A 14123-nucleotide genomic window follows, 5' to 3' on the forward strand; every position below is an offset into this window, starting at 1 on the left:
TTCAATCTCAAAGTCCGAAAAGGTCTGTCCTCCCATGTGTAGTCGGTTTTCTCGCTTCTAGAGCAGTCTTCACTTGAGCATGCGTCCAATCCCGGGATACTTCCTAGCCGTTGCCAAGACTATGTCCCCCTTCCGATAGTCTTTTTGGACAGCGCCTACGAACACATGAGCGGCTGTTGACCCATTTTAGATTGTTCTAGAGAACTCTGGAGACAGTGTACAGAAAAAGGGAAGAAGTTGATGGGGTATTTATACGCATCAAGTTACCAAAGTTAGAAACCTTCAGTGATGGTGAGTATCACTGTCAAGATAGGACACTGTCGCAACCGCAGACTTTCAAGCAGTACGATAGCATCTATTGGGAGGCGAGACGCACATGAACTTCTAGATGTAAGTGATATTCTAGACGTCCCTGACGACCATGTAGACATTAGTGAGCATCTTTGCACATGCCTTCATATGCATGTCGTTCGTCTGATTTACTATTGAGATGTCCCACAAAAGCTGTGAGTGCTGTGGGCTTGTAACCAAGAATTACACAGAGATTTATCGTCAACTAGTAGCGCAGTCCAGATATGGTCCATTGTTTAATGATGATATGCACAACCATTTCTGTGCAACATGCTGCAGCAGACGAACCGTGCTTATCATTGCGTCCGCAACGCTTTCCTGAAGGCGGAAGACATTGTACATACCCAGTTCATATTTGCAGACGTCTTTCACAGCCTTTTCATTCTGGTGGAATAGCTTTTGCACCTTCCAGACGCACCACATGGTGTCTGGTACATGGCGTCATGTGAGCTTGATGGTGAAAATAGGTCGCTGAATTTATAGATGACTTGGTAGCAGTAGTAGGAATTGCCTAGTAGTGAGGTTTATCATCGCCAGAAAGTACCACGAAATGAGCGGCCGAATCACGCACATCGGCCAAGTCACAGCCTTTACATAATCTTGTTGGTCGGGTCGCGGTTTCCTGGATCCAGGCATATGCACTCGTTGATCTGGTTATGCCGGGGCAGCTCATCCACCCACATCAATCACTTTTTGGTCGATCACCCGAACATGGGATTTCATTGAGAGTGTTTTGAGACATCATCCACAGACATATGACAATCGAAGATTAATTTTAGACCCCGCTGTAGACTTGGTATTTATAGCCTACACGGCGGCGTAACCTGTTATGCTGATCGTTATGACGACCGCCGCATGCCATGGGCGCTTTAACATGAGAATCATATCGCGCCAACAGGTTGAGTTTACGAGACTAACTTCCACAGGCGATGGAAAGGAAGCGAGCGAACTTTTGGTGTTAGGAGCATGAGCTTGTTGAGTCACGGCTTCAAACATGAACCGTGTAGTACATGCACTCGTATGTGCACAGCTCTTGGACAAGGTCAGTCGTCACTTTTTAGTTCGAGAATAGTTGCCCGCAAAACATGGCCGCATTGATGCTGTATTCTGGGCCTTCCCAAGCAAGGGAGGAAGTAATGTGTGGCAAGATCAGTGATGCAGAATGGGTTTATAACGTGGATTACGGATAGCAGGCTCAGCGTGACAAAGCTGCCGTAGTTATGTGTGCTGATCCCTGGAACATCGCGCCAAAGGCTGAGATCTTGAGGCACACGTTTTGATTTCATGCAGAGAATTCGAATGAACTTTTGGTCTCGCAAGTATCAGCTTTCAAGCCATTGCTTTTGATAAGGTCTGCTCCCAGCGTGTATTATTTGATCCGCCTTTTACCTCTTCCACAAACGTTTCTTGTTAGACATCTTGTCTGGAGAACAGTCCTCCAATCCAAGAACATAGGGTGCTTGAGGATATTCCTTTTTTGTCCAGTGAGCAAGGTAGTGTGTGGTCAAGACGATGAGAAAGACAAATATTTATAACCACTCAATGGCGCAATTCCAGTCAGGATTCATCTCTTCCCAGGGTGAAGGGCGTTATCGCTAGCAAAAGATGATATTATATGTCATGACATTGTGCATGTTGGTGATGCTTCTCGGCGTCATAGATTGTACAGAGTATGATCCTCAAGCGCATGCGGATCTTGACTTGTGGAATCTGGAGAAGAGATCCGCTCTCCCCATATGTACTTGCTCTTCCCGATTTTAGGACGCCCAACGAACATTGGCAATCTGTGTCCTTTGTTAGAGAGCGGTGTCCTCAAACATGGCACTTGGGATAACTTGATTTTGGTATCCTTCCAAGCGTAACAGAAGTAGTGTGCAATGGAACAAGAGAAGCAGAGGAAGGGATTTAATGCAACCCAACTACCAGCGCTACAAGGGTTCCAATAGTGGTATTACTCAACACCAGAATCGAGTATCATAGCACGATGACCAGATCACGCACACAGACAAGGTCATAGAAGACGGCCCATAAAGTGATCGACAAGCTCGTACTGAAATTTTGTACACAGACACGTATATGTTGCAGAGGAGTTTGACAGCAAAATCTGCCACGAACATGAGATTTCTGGGCACAATTTTGGGAAAGATCCATCCACCCACATGAAGCTTCTGTTCTTCGTCTTGGAAACAGCCTCCACAAACATATTCTGCTCGATTGATTCATTTGAGAACAGGCCCCCTCACACATAGGGTCGCCGCGGCGCCTTTTTGGACTCTATGAAAGAAGCAGAATATTGTGCAGTTTGAGAGAAAGCATCGGAAAGATAATTACACCGTTCCTTCAGCATGAGCTTCTTGTCGCTTGGGTATTAAGACGACTGCAAGGACGAGTGCTCTAGCATGGCTAGAGATCATGCAACTGGGTCGATGTTGCGAGAGGAGCTGCTCCAAAGCCATTTGCCCCAATCGTACAGGCTTTTGGTCCCGCTCATTGCTCGTGTGCTCTGGACTATAGAGAAAAAGTTCGTCCGCTCACATGCCTGGGATCGTGTAGCTCTTGTAGACCCTCCACGAACATGTCTTCGTTGATGTCTTCTTTTGGACGTCTCCAGAGCCATGTCGCGTCGCATCTCTCTCTTTTGGTCCGCAGTGGCGAGTGAGCAGTGTGCCGTCCAAGGGAATGATTAGCTGATATTTATACGTGAAAACACGGCACAAGCTTTGGAGTCTTACGGCGAGAATCAGCACTGTCTCATATGTACACCGATGTTATAGACGAGCCGCATTGGCCCATCTGATAATGCATTCTGGTCTCACAATCATGATGTGCTTCATAAGGTGTTTGGAGAACACGTCCGTCCACCCATTTGCGGTTGCCTTCATGCATTCTAGAAGTCCCCGAGAACATAGCCTTGTATATGGGCTTTAGACGCCCTCAATGATATGTGCTGCCGCAACTTTTCAACGCCCTTCACAATCATGAGCAACGAACAGCTCTTCTTTCAGACCAGTTCGAGAGCATGTAGCGCTGTGCGGCCCCGCATACTGAAACAGAATGGACATTTGTATGCAACGCAATGCCCTGAGCTCTGCATAGTCCGATGGTGTTGGTGATGTTCCTACTATCGATCCATGAACCCATGATAGACCGAAAGACCGCCCACATGGTCCCACTGGATGGCTACTTTGCAGGGCGCCAACCTCCCAGGAACATCGTCGCTTCTGGGAAGGAACTTTTAGACAAGGACAGCCGACCACCCACATTCTCCGGGAGTACATGGCGTTTTAGAAGTCTCCCACGCACATCAATTGAACCGGAGCAGTTTTTTAGACAATCCCAGCGACATCAGCGTGGTAGCCAGTAACCTTTAGACACTTCCTAGGAAGAGCGAAGTAATGTGCGGTCGAAGGAAGGAAACTGTGAGGGCTTTTATAAGCAAAATCTTAGCGCGAGCTCCTGGTAGTTTGATGGTGATGAACATCACCGCGTCCGACGAGCTTCCTCTAGCACAGACGATTGAAATTCGTCACGACGCTTCCTGGACAGCCGAGTATGAAATTAGGAGCTCATGAGCATCGCAGAACGTAAGTACTTGGCCATGGACTTGCGCGTAAGCGTTTGTAGACAGTTGAGATTTTCAGCTCGTTGGGACGCACCGCTATTCAACACTATATATACAGCTTTCAGCGATTGTGCAATGTTCACCTCATGCCCGAAATCCTAGAATATCGAATTCTCTTCCCCTCGCATCTACCCAAGTCTGTTCGCCCCAGTCCCGAAGCTCAGTCCAGCAACGCTACCAGTGTCGCTCTTATCCAACGCGGCCCAAATTGCCAATATAGCACCCGCGCCCGTAATCACCGTTCTGACGAGATGTCCCTTTGTCCACCGCTCAATGAGCGCCTTGGTCGTCTCTTCCTGCGCAACGCCAACCTCTGCCTTTTCATCCAGCGCGAGCGCATCGGCTTTGGCGAATAGCTTATCGTTGATCGGCTTGAGGACCAAAAGCGTGAACGGCACGATAGACGGGATAATGAGGGTAGCGGCGGCGTTGAGCTTGAAGGGGAGAGAGGCGGGGTCCTCTGCTTCCACGTTAGCGAGATTTCGAGTAGGAGAATGGGAAAAGCGCACGGTTATACGCGACGTAGCCGGTGCATACGGCAGCGGCGACGCTGCAGCCGATTCCGAAGGGCTTCCCGAGGTTGTATAATTTGGCCCATTGGCGTGCGGCGAGCGGGGAGGGGAGCCTCCATGACGGCGGGGATCGCGACAAAGGCGATGCTTGCGTTGGCGCCGAGGAGGTAGGTTGATGCTGTGATTCCCACCCTGGTGCTCAATTAGTTGTGCCATTGTTGAGCGATTGAGGGCATTCGCACGCTTGGGCGATGAGAAGCCCCGATGGAGAGCCTGCTGTTGCCATTGTGAGTAGCTGGACGTCAGAAATGGAGATTAATTAAAATGTGTAGGAAGAGCAGAACTACGGTGCAATGAACAGAGTGCTACATATAGCTCCCTTGGTTGCCTGACACCCTTTACTTGATCCTGAATGGTGTGAGGTCATTCGAGCTTAGAGCTTCGCGGAGGCCCGCGCGATGTCACTCGGTACCGATAAATGGGTCGTCTCACCAAAAACCGCAAAACCCGTGCGACAATTGTAACGAGCTCTCAATTGACTTTTCGTCCAAACTGTGCATAGTGGAGCTGAAGCGGAGTTTTTGTTGAGATTGCGAGCATCCTCAGTCATGGTCTGCTTTACTGCCTCAAAAGCGTCGCGCATATGAAACGGGCGCGTCGGAAACGCAAGCGGAGAGACATATAGCTCTTTCAATAACACACGTCGATCCTTTGAGCCTATACTAAGTCCTTGCTCGCGCGATACGTGATAATACTCAATCAAATCCGACGCTGAGAGCTGTAGACGTCGGCAACAATTCCGAACACAGCCACGCGCGAGAGTTTCCTTGGCCAAAAAGCGGATACGGTCGAATTACCACCGATTCGAGCTTCAAGATCAACGAAACATGTTCTGTAAGTCAGCTTCCCCTCGTGCAGCCCTGCGTCGAGCTGACCGTCAAGCCTTCAGCTCAACGGCGAAGCTGCATCATGTCACACCGCTTCCAGCAGGCACCACCATCGAAGCAGCGATCGAGAAGCTTCAAAACCATGATCTTCTCATTCACCTCGACCCTGAGCTACACTCGTACGAGACACTGCCCTCGGACGATGCTGCGCCGAACACGAAGCGGTACAAGGTGACGGACCATATGCACGCGCTACCAAAGGGCCTCTGGGACTCTACAGTGACCTTCGAGTCGCAGATCACCAACACGGAAGACGGTGTGCTGTGGGTGATCAAGGCTCCGCTGGGGCTGGTGCAGCAGACCAAATGGACGATAACGAGGAACGCGGACGTAGGCAAGGGCAAGGAGAAAGCTGTGGACGAGGGCAAGTCGACGGAGGCGAAGAATGAATGGAGTCTGGTAGAAGAGGTCGAAATCAAAGCGTCACGGCTGTTGGTTGGCACTGTAAAGGGGAAGTGCGAGGAGAACTGGAGAGGCATCCACAGCAGGTTCGTAGGGCACCTGCAGGGCGTCCCAGTGAAGGCTTGATTGTACGGACACGCGAGACGTGGGCATCGATGGCGCATTCAGGCAGGCTTCTAGGCGTTCTATGAAACTTCTACTCTTCAGCTCCGTTCCTCTTGCGAGGCGCCGCGTATCGCACTCTCACAGCCCCCACCTTCCCAAAGAGGTGGGGCATTCGCTTGGGATGAGATTTGCAGTGTGGTTCTTTCAAGGCTGCGAAGGTTATCAGACGAGGCCAGTTGACCATCGTTGGAGCGTTGCGTGATGGTGTTGGAGATAACGAAACATCGTCTCATTCGAAGCACTTGTGGCGAGGCGGCATGTGGTCTTTAACAGCTGCTGCGCAAGGCCACAAGGAGGCGTGGATCGTCGGCAGAAGGTACCCCGTCGAAAGATGTGGGCTGGCACTGGCGAGAGGCGACTTCGCGGCGCCGTTGGTCCTTCGGCGCGTTGTTCCACGGCCAGCTCGCCCGCTGCCGGTCCAGATTGGCGGGTCTGGTGTGCATTGGGCAGCTGCGGTTGGCGATTGTTTTCCCTGCATATGGGGCGCACAGGGGTTGCCGCGGCGGCCGAACAGGAAACGAAGGACCGCCCTGCCCACCCGTCGTGATGGAAGTATGCAACAGACGAAATCTTCACGAGGCGCGTGGTGTCGCCCACTGTTTCAGTACAAGGAGGGTGGATGGCAGTTGCGATGGTCGCTTGACCTTCTCCACGTGCGTTTCTCGCCGAGCCGCGGCGGCTCATGACCCATATCGATAAGATAACCGCTGGATCCCCGCGTCGTTGGCCCGCAGTGCAGCGAGCTGTACACCCGCATATCATAGACGTGCTCGCTGCGTTGTATCTATCGTGCTGTAGTAAACCTCTGAGCTCTCTATGTTCTTTTCCCTCCGTCGAGAGCTCTCCTTTGCAAGCTGCGTTGGCTAGCCTCACGCTCCCGCAGGTCAGCGCTGATCCAGTGTCCACGCCCCCGCATCCACACACTGCCAGGACGGGCTAGAACCCCTAGTACATACCGCCGCGCAGTGTACTCAAAACCGCTCACCCACCCGGCACACAGTCTACGGTAGACGGATCCCTCGCTCGTTTTTCTTCCGTTCGTCAGCGACTGTTACCTTCTGGTGCTTTGCCAAGTCCATTCGCTGGCAGGCCTCAAGGTACCATCCTTCACAGCATTGTGCTTCTACTTTCCCCGCGTCCGACCCGCCCAACCTCCTCCCGCTGCCTATCCCGTTTACGCGTCACCATGGAGCCATTGTCAATCGACTCGGTCGTGGTGAACACTCCCGGCGACCTGACCCCGAGCCGTCCGCCTACCCCGAGCGAAGCTATCCACATCGACAAACCGAAGCTGAAGGGCCGCCAGCGCCTCCTACATGGCTTACAACGGATGGGCTCGTCACCCAGCCTAGCTAGTCTGAGCAGGTCTCGCTCGCACAGCATGAGAGGCACAGGAAAAGCTTCCATGTCGTGCGTGTCGCTGGCATCGGGTGCATCGCCCTACGCTCAGTCGTACGGCAGCTCCTACTCCTCGGAGCTTTCGGCTGGCTTCTCCACAGCTCCCACTTCGGTCGCCAATAGCCCGCCGGGAAGCCCTCTGTACGATGAGAGGGCGCGCTTTCGAATGTTCAGCCCCGATGGCCCATCTTCTGTGCCTCTTCCTTCTGAGTTTCGCCCGTTGACCAAGGATGGCATCCAAGGCGAGGGCGACTACTTCTCGCAGCCCATCCGGAAGCGGGTGCAACCAAGACCAAACTTCAACTTTTGGTCCGACATGCCCGCCGAGATTCGCATGCAGATCTTGCGATACCTCGAGCCGAAAGAGATAGTACGATGTTCCGCTGTCTCCAAGACATGGCACTCAATGTGCTTCGATGGCCAACTGTGGAGCGATTTGGATACCTCTGGATTCTATCGCGATATTACTGCCAATGCTTTGGTCAACATCATTACCGCAGCTGGTCCGTTCGTGCGCGACCTCAACCTTCGCGGATGCGTGCAATTGAGAGAGCAATGGAGCAATAAGGGCCTCATCGATGCGTGTCGAAACTTGGAGAACTTTTCCTTGGAAGGATGCCGAATTGACAGGACATCGATTCACTGCTTCTTACTGCAGAACAAATCTCTAGTGCACGTCAACCTGTCAGGTCTGGCCGGCGCAACGAATGCGGCCATGAAGATATTGGCCAACCACTGCCCGCGCGTGGAGCACCTCAACGTGTCGTGGTGCAACAACATCGACACCAGGGGTCTCCGCAAAGTCGTCGAAAACTGTCCGAAGCTGAAAGATTTGCGTGCCGGAGAGGTACGCGGCTGGGATGACGTTGACTTCATGGCTGAGCTGTTCAAGCGCAACACCCTGGAAAGGCTTGTTCTGATGAACTGCGACAGCCTCAATGATGACTCGCTCACTGCACTTTTTGAAGGCGTCGATAGCGAGATTGACGTTCTTACTGACCGACCTATTGTTTCGCCGCGACGACTGAAGCACCTGGACCTTACACGATGTCGCGGCATTACGGATGCGGGAGTCAAGAAGTTGGCAGGGAATGTGCCTTTCTTGGAAGGCCTTCAACTGTCCAAGTGCCATGGCTTGACCGATGACGCTTTCACTACAGTACTACCTACGCTCCCCGTGCTTACTCACTTGGACATCGAAGAGCTGGATGGATTGACGAACGAGGTGCTGAAGACACTTGCTTCCGCAATGTGCGCACCTCACCTCCGACACCTCTGTATCTCGTACTGCGAGTCACTGGGTGACGCCGGGATGCTACCGGTTCTCAAAGCATGTTCAAGTCTCTGCTCGTTGGAGATGGACAACACTCGAATTTCAGACCTTGTTCTTGCGGAAGCCGCATCGTGCATACGTGCCCGCAATCGCCATGCGCGAGCACTGACTAGCTCCGAGCGCCCTAGTGTCGGTATTCGCATCGTGGCCTACGACTGTGCAAACGTGACGTGGACCGGTGTTCGTGAAGTGTTGTCCCGTAACGCAGAGATCTCGCGACCGTCGCCTGGTTCGCAGTCAAACATGCCATCTTACCCGCGAGAAATAATCGGCCTCAAATGCTTCTACAACTGGCAACCCACAGTCGAAGAGCACACCAAGCGCGTCTTGAGAGGCGACTTTGCCGCTGCCGCACGTCTGGAGCGCAAGTGGGCTGACTGGATGATGCTGAACGAGGAGGCTGGTGTAGGCGGAGCTGGCGCTCGACGCCGACGAAGACGCGCACGCGAAGCACAGATGATGCATGCTGATGAAGAAGAAGGTGGTATCGGGTTGGGCACCGGCGGTGTGGGTCGTCGCCGTCGCGCTCGAAGTGGCCCTGGTGGCTGCAGTGTGATGTGAGCCAAACCTCTTGGTCTTCCTTTTTTTTCTCTTCGCTCCCATGTCTTGTTCAAATCTTGTTTAGGGGTCGCGTGTTTCTTTACATGTGGTCGGCGGGTCTGGATATCTTGCGGCCTCCATCCTTCGCATTTATTTCTTCATATCGCCACAACATCTCCTATGTGATCTCTTTCCTTTGTTGTCATGGGGCGCACGGATTGGATACATTTTCATCGGCGCAGATTAGAGGTAGAGTGATCCACTCCCTTGTCGAGGTTATATATAGCTAAGGATAGCTTTCGCATTGAACATCATACATCAGGCCTTGCAATTACAGCTGCGTTTGATAATTGAATTCTCTTCATTCGTGTGCTTTTTCTTATCATCAACTGCGGGCGCTTTGGTTAGGCCTCAGAGCGCACGTGACACATATTCCCTGAAAAGGCATGGTCGCTCTGTCTCGAACGAGCCGCCACTTCTTACTGCACACTAGTGTACTATCCTTCAACTACATCAAGGCACGACCACATCAAAGATAGACATCAACTTGGCGGGTATCCTACCGAAGATGGACTTAACAATTGGACGTGAAGGGCTGGAAGCTTTCAGGATTGCGTCGTTGCCGCCTGAATTTTACTACATCCCAAACTTCATCACGACTGAAGAGGAGGCCTCGATCTTGGACAAAGTATGCATGCACCGTGTAATGCGAGCGACTTCCTAAACTCCCGAGAATTGTTCTATCCTTCTTTCCATACTAATGCACCGCAGATCCCATCCAACCGCTGGATAACCCTTTCCCACCGACGCCTCCAAGCGCACCCCTCCACCCTCACGAAGAACAACACACTGCTCGGTGCACCATTGCCGCCTTATCTTCTCGACCCCGTCGTGGAGCGCTTCAAGCAGCTAGGCATTTTCGAAGCCACCCCGCACAAGCAGCCTAATCACGTGCTCATCAATGAGTATAGGAAAGGAGAGGGCATTATGCCGCACGAGGACGGCGATGCGTATGCGCCTGTCGTCGCGACTGTGAGTCTGGGTGCAAGTATCTGTTTGGAGATTACGGGAAAAGGTTCCTCCGATCCCCAAGAATCTACGACTGAAGAAGAGCACTCTGTGTACGCCATCCCGACCCGTGTTCTGCAGGAACGGAGAAGTCTGCTTGTCACGACGGAGGCGGCGTATAGTGACTTGATGCACGGAATTGCGGCTGTCGAAACTGATGAGGGACTGAGCGAGGAGACGGTGGCGAATTGGGGACTCTTGGGAGACAGGACCGTTTTCGAAGACGGGAGAAATGAGAGGGGGACGAGAGTGAGCTTAACGTATAGGGATGTGTTGAAGGTCAGTAGTGCGGCTTCGAAGATTCTGGGAATGGGTAGGCGGTAAGCCTTCGGTGGATTTCAGGTGGGAATCGACGGGCTACGTGATGGTCCAGAAGCGGTTGATACGGATGAATATTCGAACGTGGGGAAATTGCCAAGTCCCCACGAGTGAATGTGGGCTCTCACGCCTGACGCATGGGGCTATCCTAGATAGTGAGCAACAAAACGCACTGAACATAATCACTAATAATCAGAGCTCAATCCATTGCAGTTCTTAATCCCATCACCCACTTCAGCACCCCTGACCTCAACCTTTGGCAGCCTGCCATAGACCACCGACTGGCTGCACAGGGCCTCTGTCATACTCTCACACCTCTTCTTTGGTAAGTATCCTTGTTTTCTAATGTTCTATCAAATGCTCAAGAGCTTTAGCTGCATCATCGAGCTTAAGTACAATGCCCGACAACATCCAATTGACCCGCTATCTGGGCCCTGGACTCATCGTGTGCGCCGCAAGCATCAGCTTGTACATCGTTATCCACCACAAGGATCTCATCAAGGCGCACGCCGCGCTAGAGACGTTTTGGACTGAGGAGCCGCGCCACGATCAGGGCGACAACGTCGACATGGAATCCACTACATCGAAGCAGGTCGAAGTGATGACCTTCATTAGAAGGAAGCCAGCCGTCACAGAGGCCACCCCGACCCCGACAAAAGCATCAAGTGACGACTCATTCGCCGACGATGAGGCTTCAAGCATCAATGAGTCATCCAACCTCGAAAATGACTCCACCATCGCAAATCACCCACTCATCGTCAAGCGCCTAAAGCGCACAAAGCCACGCACAAGCCCAGGAGACATCTCCACCTGGCTATCTGGCATCCAGCACGGCAACGAGTTCGGCGAGAAGAATCTTTCGCCCACGAAGCCAGAACAACATTCCCCAACCAAGATCGCTCTAGGCCGTAGAGTATCGCAGGCTGATCGAGAGAGCACACCGGTGTTCGTGGAAGACGAGATTAGGCGTGAGCGGCACCGGGAGTTATTCGAGGATGTCAAGAACGTTCTCGTGCTGGAGGAGGAGAGTGAGATTCAGGGGGCGTTGCTGGGGAAGTATGAGAGTGAGGGGGATGATGAGGAGACGGTCGGGCCGGACGATGTGGCGGGGTCTAGGGCGCCGGGTGCGTTGGAAGAGGAGCCTGTTGTTGTCAGCAAAGCTGAGGCCGGCGTGGAAGTAGGGGAGGGTGAAAGCAAAAAGACAGTTCAGGACGACGGCAAGACGGTTGGGAAGGAGAAGGAGGAGGAGTACGTGTTTGTCGGTCGTCCGTAGGTCTGCATCTGCGTGGCAGGTGGTAGTTGAGTGGGCGGTGGAGTCGGTTCTGTGAGGTCACCGGCATTCTCCATGTTTCCGATCGATCATTTGGTCGTTCAAGCGATGATGTATAAGAGTGGAGTGTAGTGCATGACTCGGAAGCATACAGGCGCACCGGTATATGCTCTGATACCTCTTCTGGTATTGAGCGTTGCAGTCCTTGGTATGGGAGCGAATACGACTGCATAAATTGGAGTTATGCTTTACCTCAGTTGCGGCTATCTTGTAGTGAATTGAGCGTATAGGCCCATAGGCTCTCAACCCTAGGTGCTGCCTCTCGACATCATACGCCTCAAGTTATCTCGTTTTCCAAAAGCTCTCCATCTGTGGCATATACTACGTCCGTTCGGAAGGTACAACGATTTCTACATGAGGCTACGCGAGGCCGCTTTACGAAGTGCACTTGCGATCTGGCGCATTCACCCTCCACTGCTCACCCGAAACATCGCCGGCACCCATGCTCCCTTTCAACCGACACCATGGAATTTGGGGATAACCCCGCGCTTTTGTACCGTGTTTTATACCGTGTTGACCTTCGCCAATCTGTTTAGATGAGCAATATCCGATTTCGTCCCATTTAGCCAGGTTCACAACCCGGTCACGCCTGTCAGATCTCATGTATGGCATGCGATCCTGGGAATTCACCTTGCTCTATATACTTATTCTTGAACTAAGTTTCAATCTCGACCAGCAAGCGTCTTTTCGACTTCCTCCGCGGCCATTTTCAAGTCTCTATTCAGATGAAATGACCCCGCCGTGAGCAATGGGCGACGCGACGCCAGCTATATAATCAATATCAATTGTTAAGATCTCCGAACTACATCCGAGATATCTTCCACAGACACTGCATATAAAAGAGCAGAAAGTGGTCTGATTCATCCATCAGCACCCCAGTCTACGAGCGCAGTACTTCACTCACACACAATGGTATCCCTCAAAGTCCTCTCCTTGCTCACCCTCCTCGGGATCACCACCGCTCAAAATGCCACCCTGCGCTACATGCCCTTCGGTGACTCCATCACGGAGATCACCTGCTGGCGCTCGCTCCTCTGGGAGAAACTGCAAACCACGGAATGGGCCTCTGTGAACTTCGTCGGCAGCGGCAAGAACGAGAACAACTGCAAAGATACCAAGTATGATCGCGACAACGAGGGCCACTCAGGCTTCCTGGCCATTGACATCGCGAATAAAAACCAGCTCGACGGCTGGCTGAAGACAAATCCCGCGGATGTGATTACGATGCACCTGGGGACGAATGATTTCGTGCAGCAGAACAAGCCTGTGGCGGATGTTATCACGGCGTTTACGAAGTTGGTGGGGACGATGCGGACTCACAACCCCAAAATGAAGATTGTGGTATGCCTTCCCCGTTTCCAACACCCTCCTCTGCAAACCATTCACTAAACTCTTATCCGCAGGTCGCCCAGATCATCCCCATGGGAATCGGCTCGTACAACACCAAGATCCAGCAACTCAACGCTCAGATCCCGACCTGGGCCGCTGGGCTCAACAAGACCGAGTCGCCTATCTGGGTCGTGGACCAGTACACTGGCTTTTCTGGCTCGAGCGACTTGCGCGATGGTGTGCATCCGAATGCGAGCGGAGACCAGAAGATGATGAATGTTTGGTATCCGGGGTTGCTTATGGCATTGGCGGCGGCTAAGGCGGACCAGGGGACGACTACTGCGGTCAAGTTCATCGCATGAGAGGTAAAACCTGGGTAAAATCGACACGAAGCAGGTTGTCGAGCTCTTGTGGATGTTTATAAGCTGCGGTACCGTTGACCTACCATTGATGTATATATTTGAATGCTATCAGGCGAAAGCAAGGGTTTGACCTTTGAAAATGAATCTTGAACATGGTGTCCCTTTCCTTGAAATCCGGAGGTGATTCATTACAACTGATTCGATGCTGACGTTTACTATAGTTCTCTTTCTGCTATATTGCGTAGAGATATGTGCTTAGGAAAGCTAGACAAAACGTTCCGAAGTATCTTCGCAATTTTTGCCTTGCCCTGGACCAGACGCTTCTTAGAAGAGACCAGTTTGTTGAAGTAGAATTTCTGCCTGAGACTCAGCTGACCAAGCGTTCAATGATTGGCACAGGCTTCAACCTTCGGGAAACTACTAAGGGGACTGACTGAAGGGTACAG

General features: G+C 52.2%; 4 protein-coding genes across 4 annotated transcripts; 3 read left to right on the top strand and 1 right to left on the bottom strand.

Annotated features, from left to right (window-relative positions):
• Positions 1–4101: 4101 nt before the first annotated feature.
• N0V89_001269 (uncharacterized protein) lies at positions 4102–4571 on the bottom strand (the record flags this gene model as incomplete). Its single annotated transcript, XM_056210082.1, has 2 exons — positions 4102–4433; positions 4511–4571. The coding sequence occupies 2 exons, from the start codon at positions 4569–4571 to the stop codon at positions 4102–4104; spliced, it is 393 nt and encodes a 130-aa protein (XP_056076904.1).
• An 801-nt stretch (positions 4572–5372) lies between these two features.
• N0V89_001270 (uncharacterized protein) lies at positions 5373–5960 on the top strand (the record flags this gene model as incomplete). Its single annotated transcript, XM_056210083.1, has 1 exon — positions 5373–5960. The coding sequence occupies one exon, from the start codon at positions 5373–5375 to the stop codon at positions 5958–5960; it is 588 nt and encodes a 195-aa protein (XP_056076905.1).
• Positions 5961–7185: 1225 nt separating this feature from the next.
• Positions 7186–11929, top strand: N0V89_001271 (uncharacterized protein; the record flags this gene model as incomplete). Its single annotated transcript, XM_056210084.1, has 4 exons — positions 7186–9237; positions 10042–10658; positions 10853–10981; positions 11050–11929. 4 exons carry the CDS (start codon positions 7186–7188, stop codon positions 11927–11929), a joined length of 3678 nt encoding a protein of 1225 aa, XP_056076906.1.
• A 966-nt stretch (positions 11930–12895) lies between these two features.
• N0V89_001272 (uncharacterized protein) lies at positions 12896–13677 on the top strand (the record flags this gene model as incomplete). The annotated part of the gene is made up of 2 exons (XM_056210085.1): positions 12896–13327; positions 13390–13677. The coding sequence occupies 2 exons, from the start codon at positions 12896–12898 to the stop codon at positions 13675–13677; spliced, it is 720 nt and encodes a 239-aa protein (XP_056076907.1).
• Between the last annotated feature and the right edge of the window lie 446 nt (positions 13678–14123).

Source organism: Didymosphaeria variabile, assembly GCF_027946475.1.
Source record: "Didymosphaeria variabile strain IMI 356815 chromosome Unknown scaffold_1, whole genome shotgun sequence".
In the NCBI taxonomy this organism is placed as follows: domain Eukaryota; kingdom Fungi; phylum Ascomycota; class Dothideomycetes; order Pleosporales; family Didymosphaeriaceae; genus Didymosphaeria; species Didymosphaeria variabile.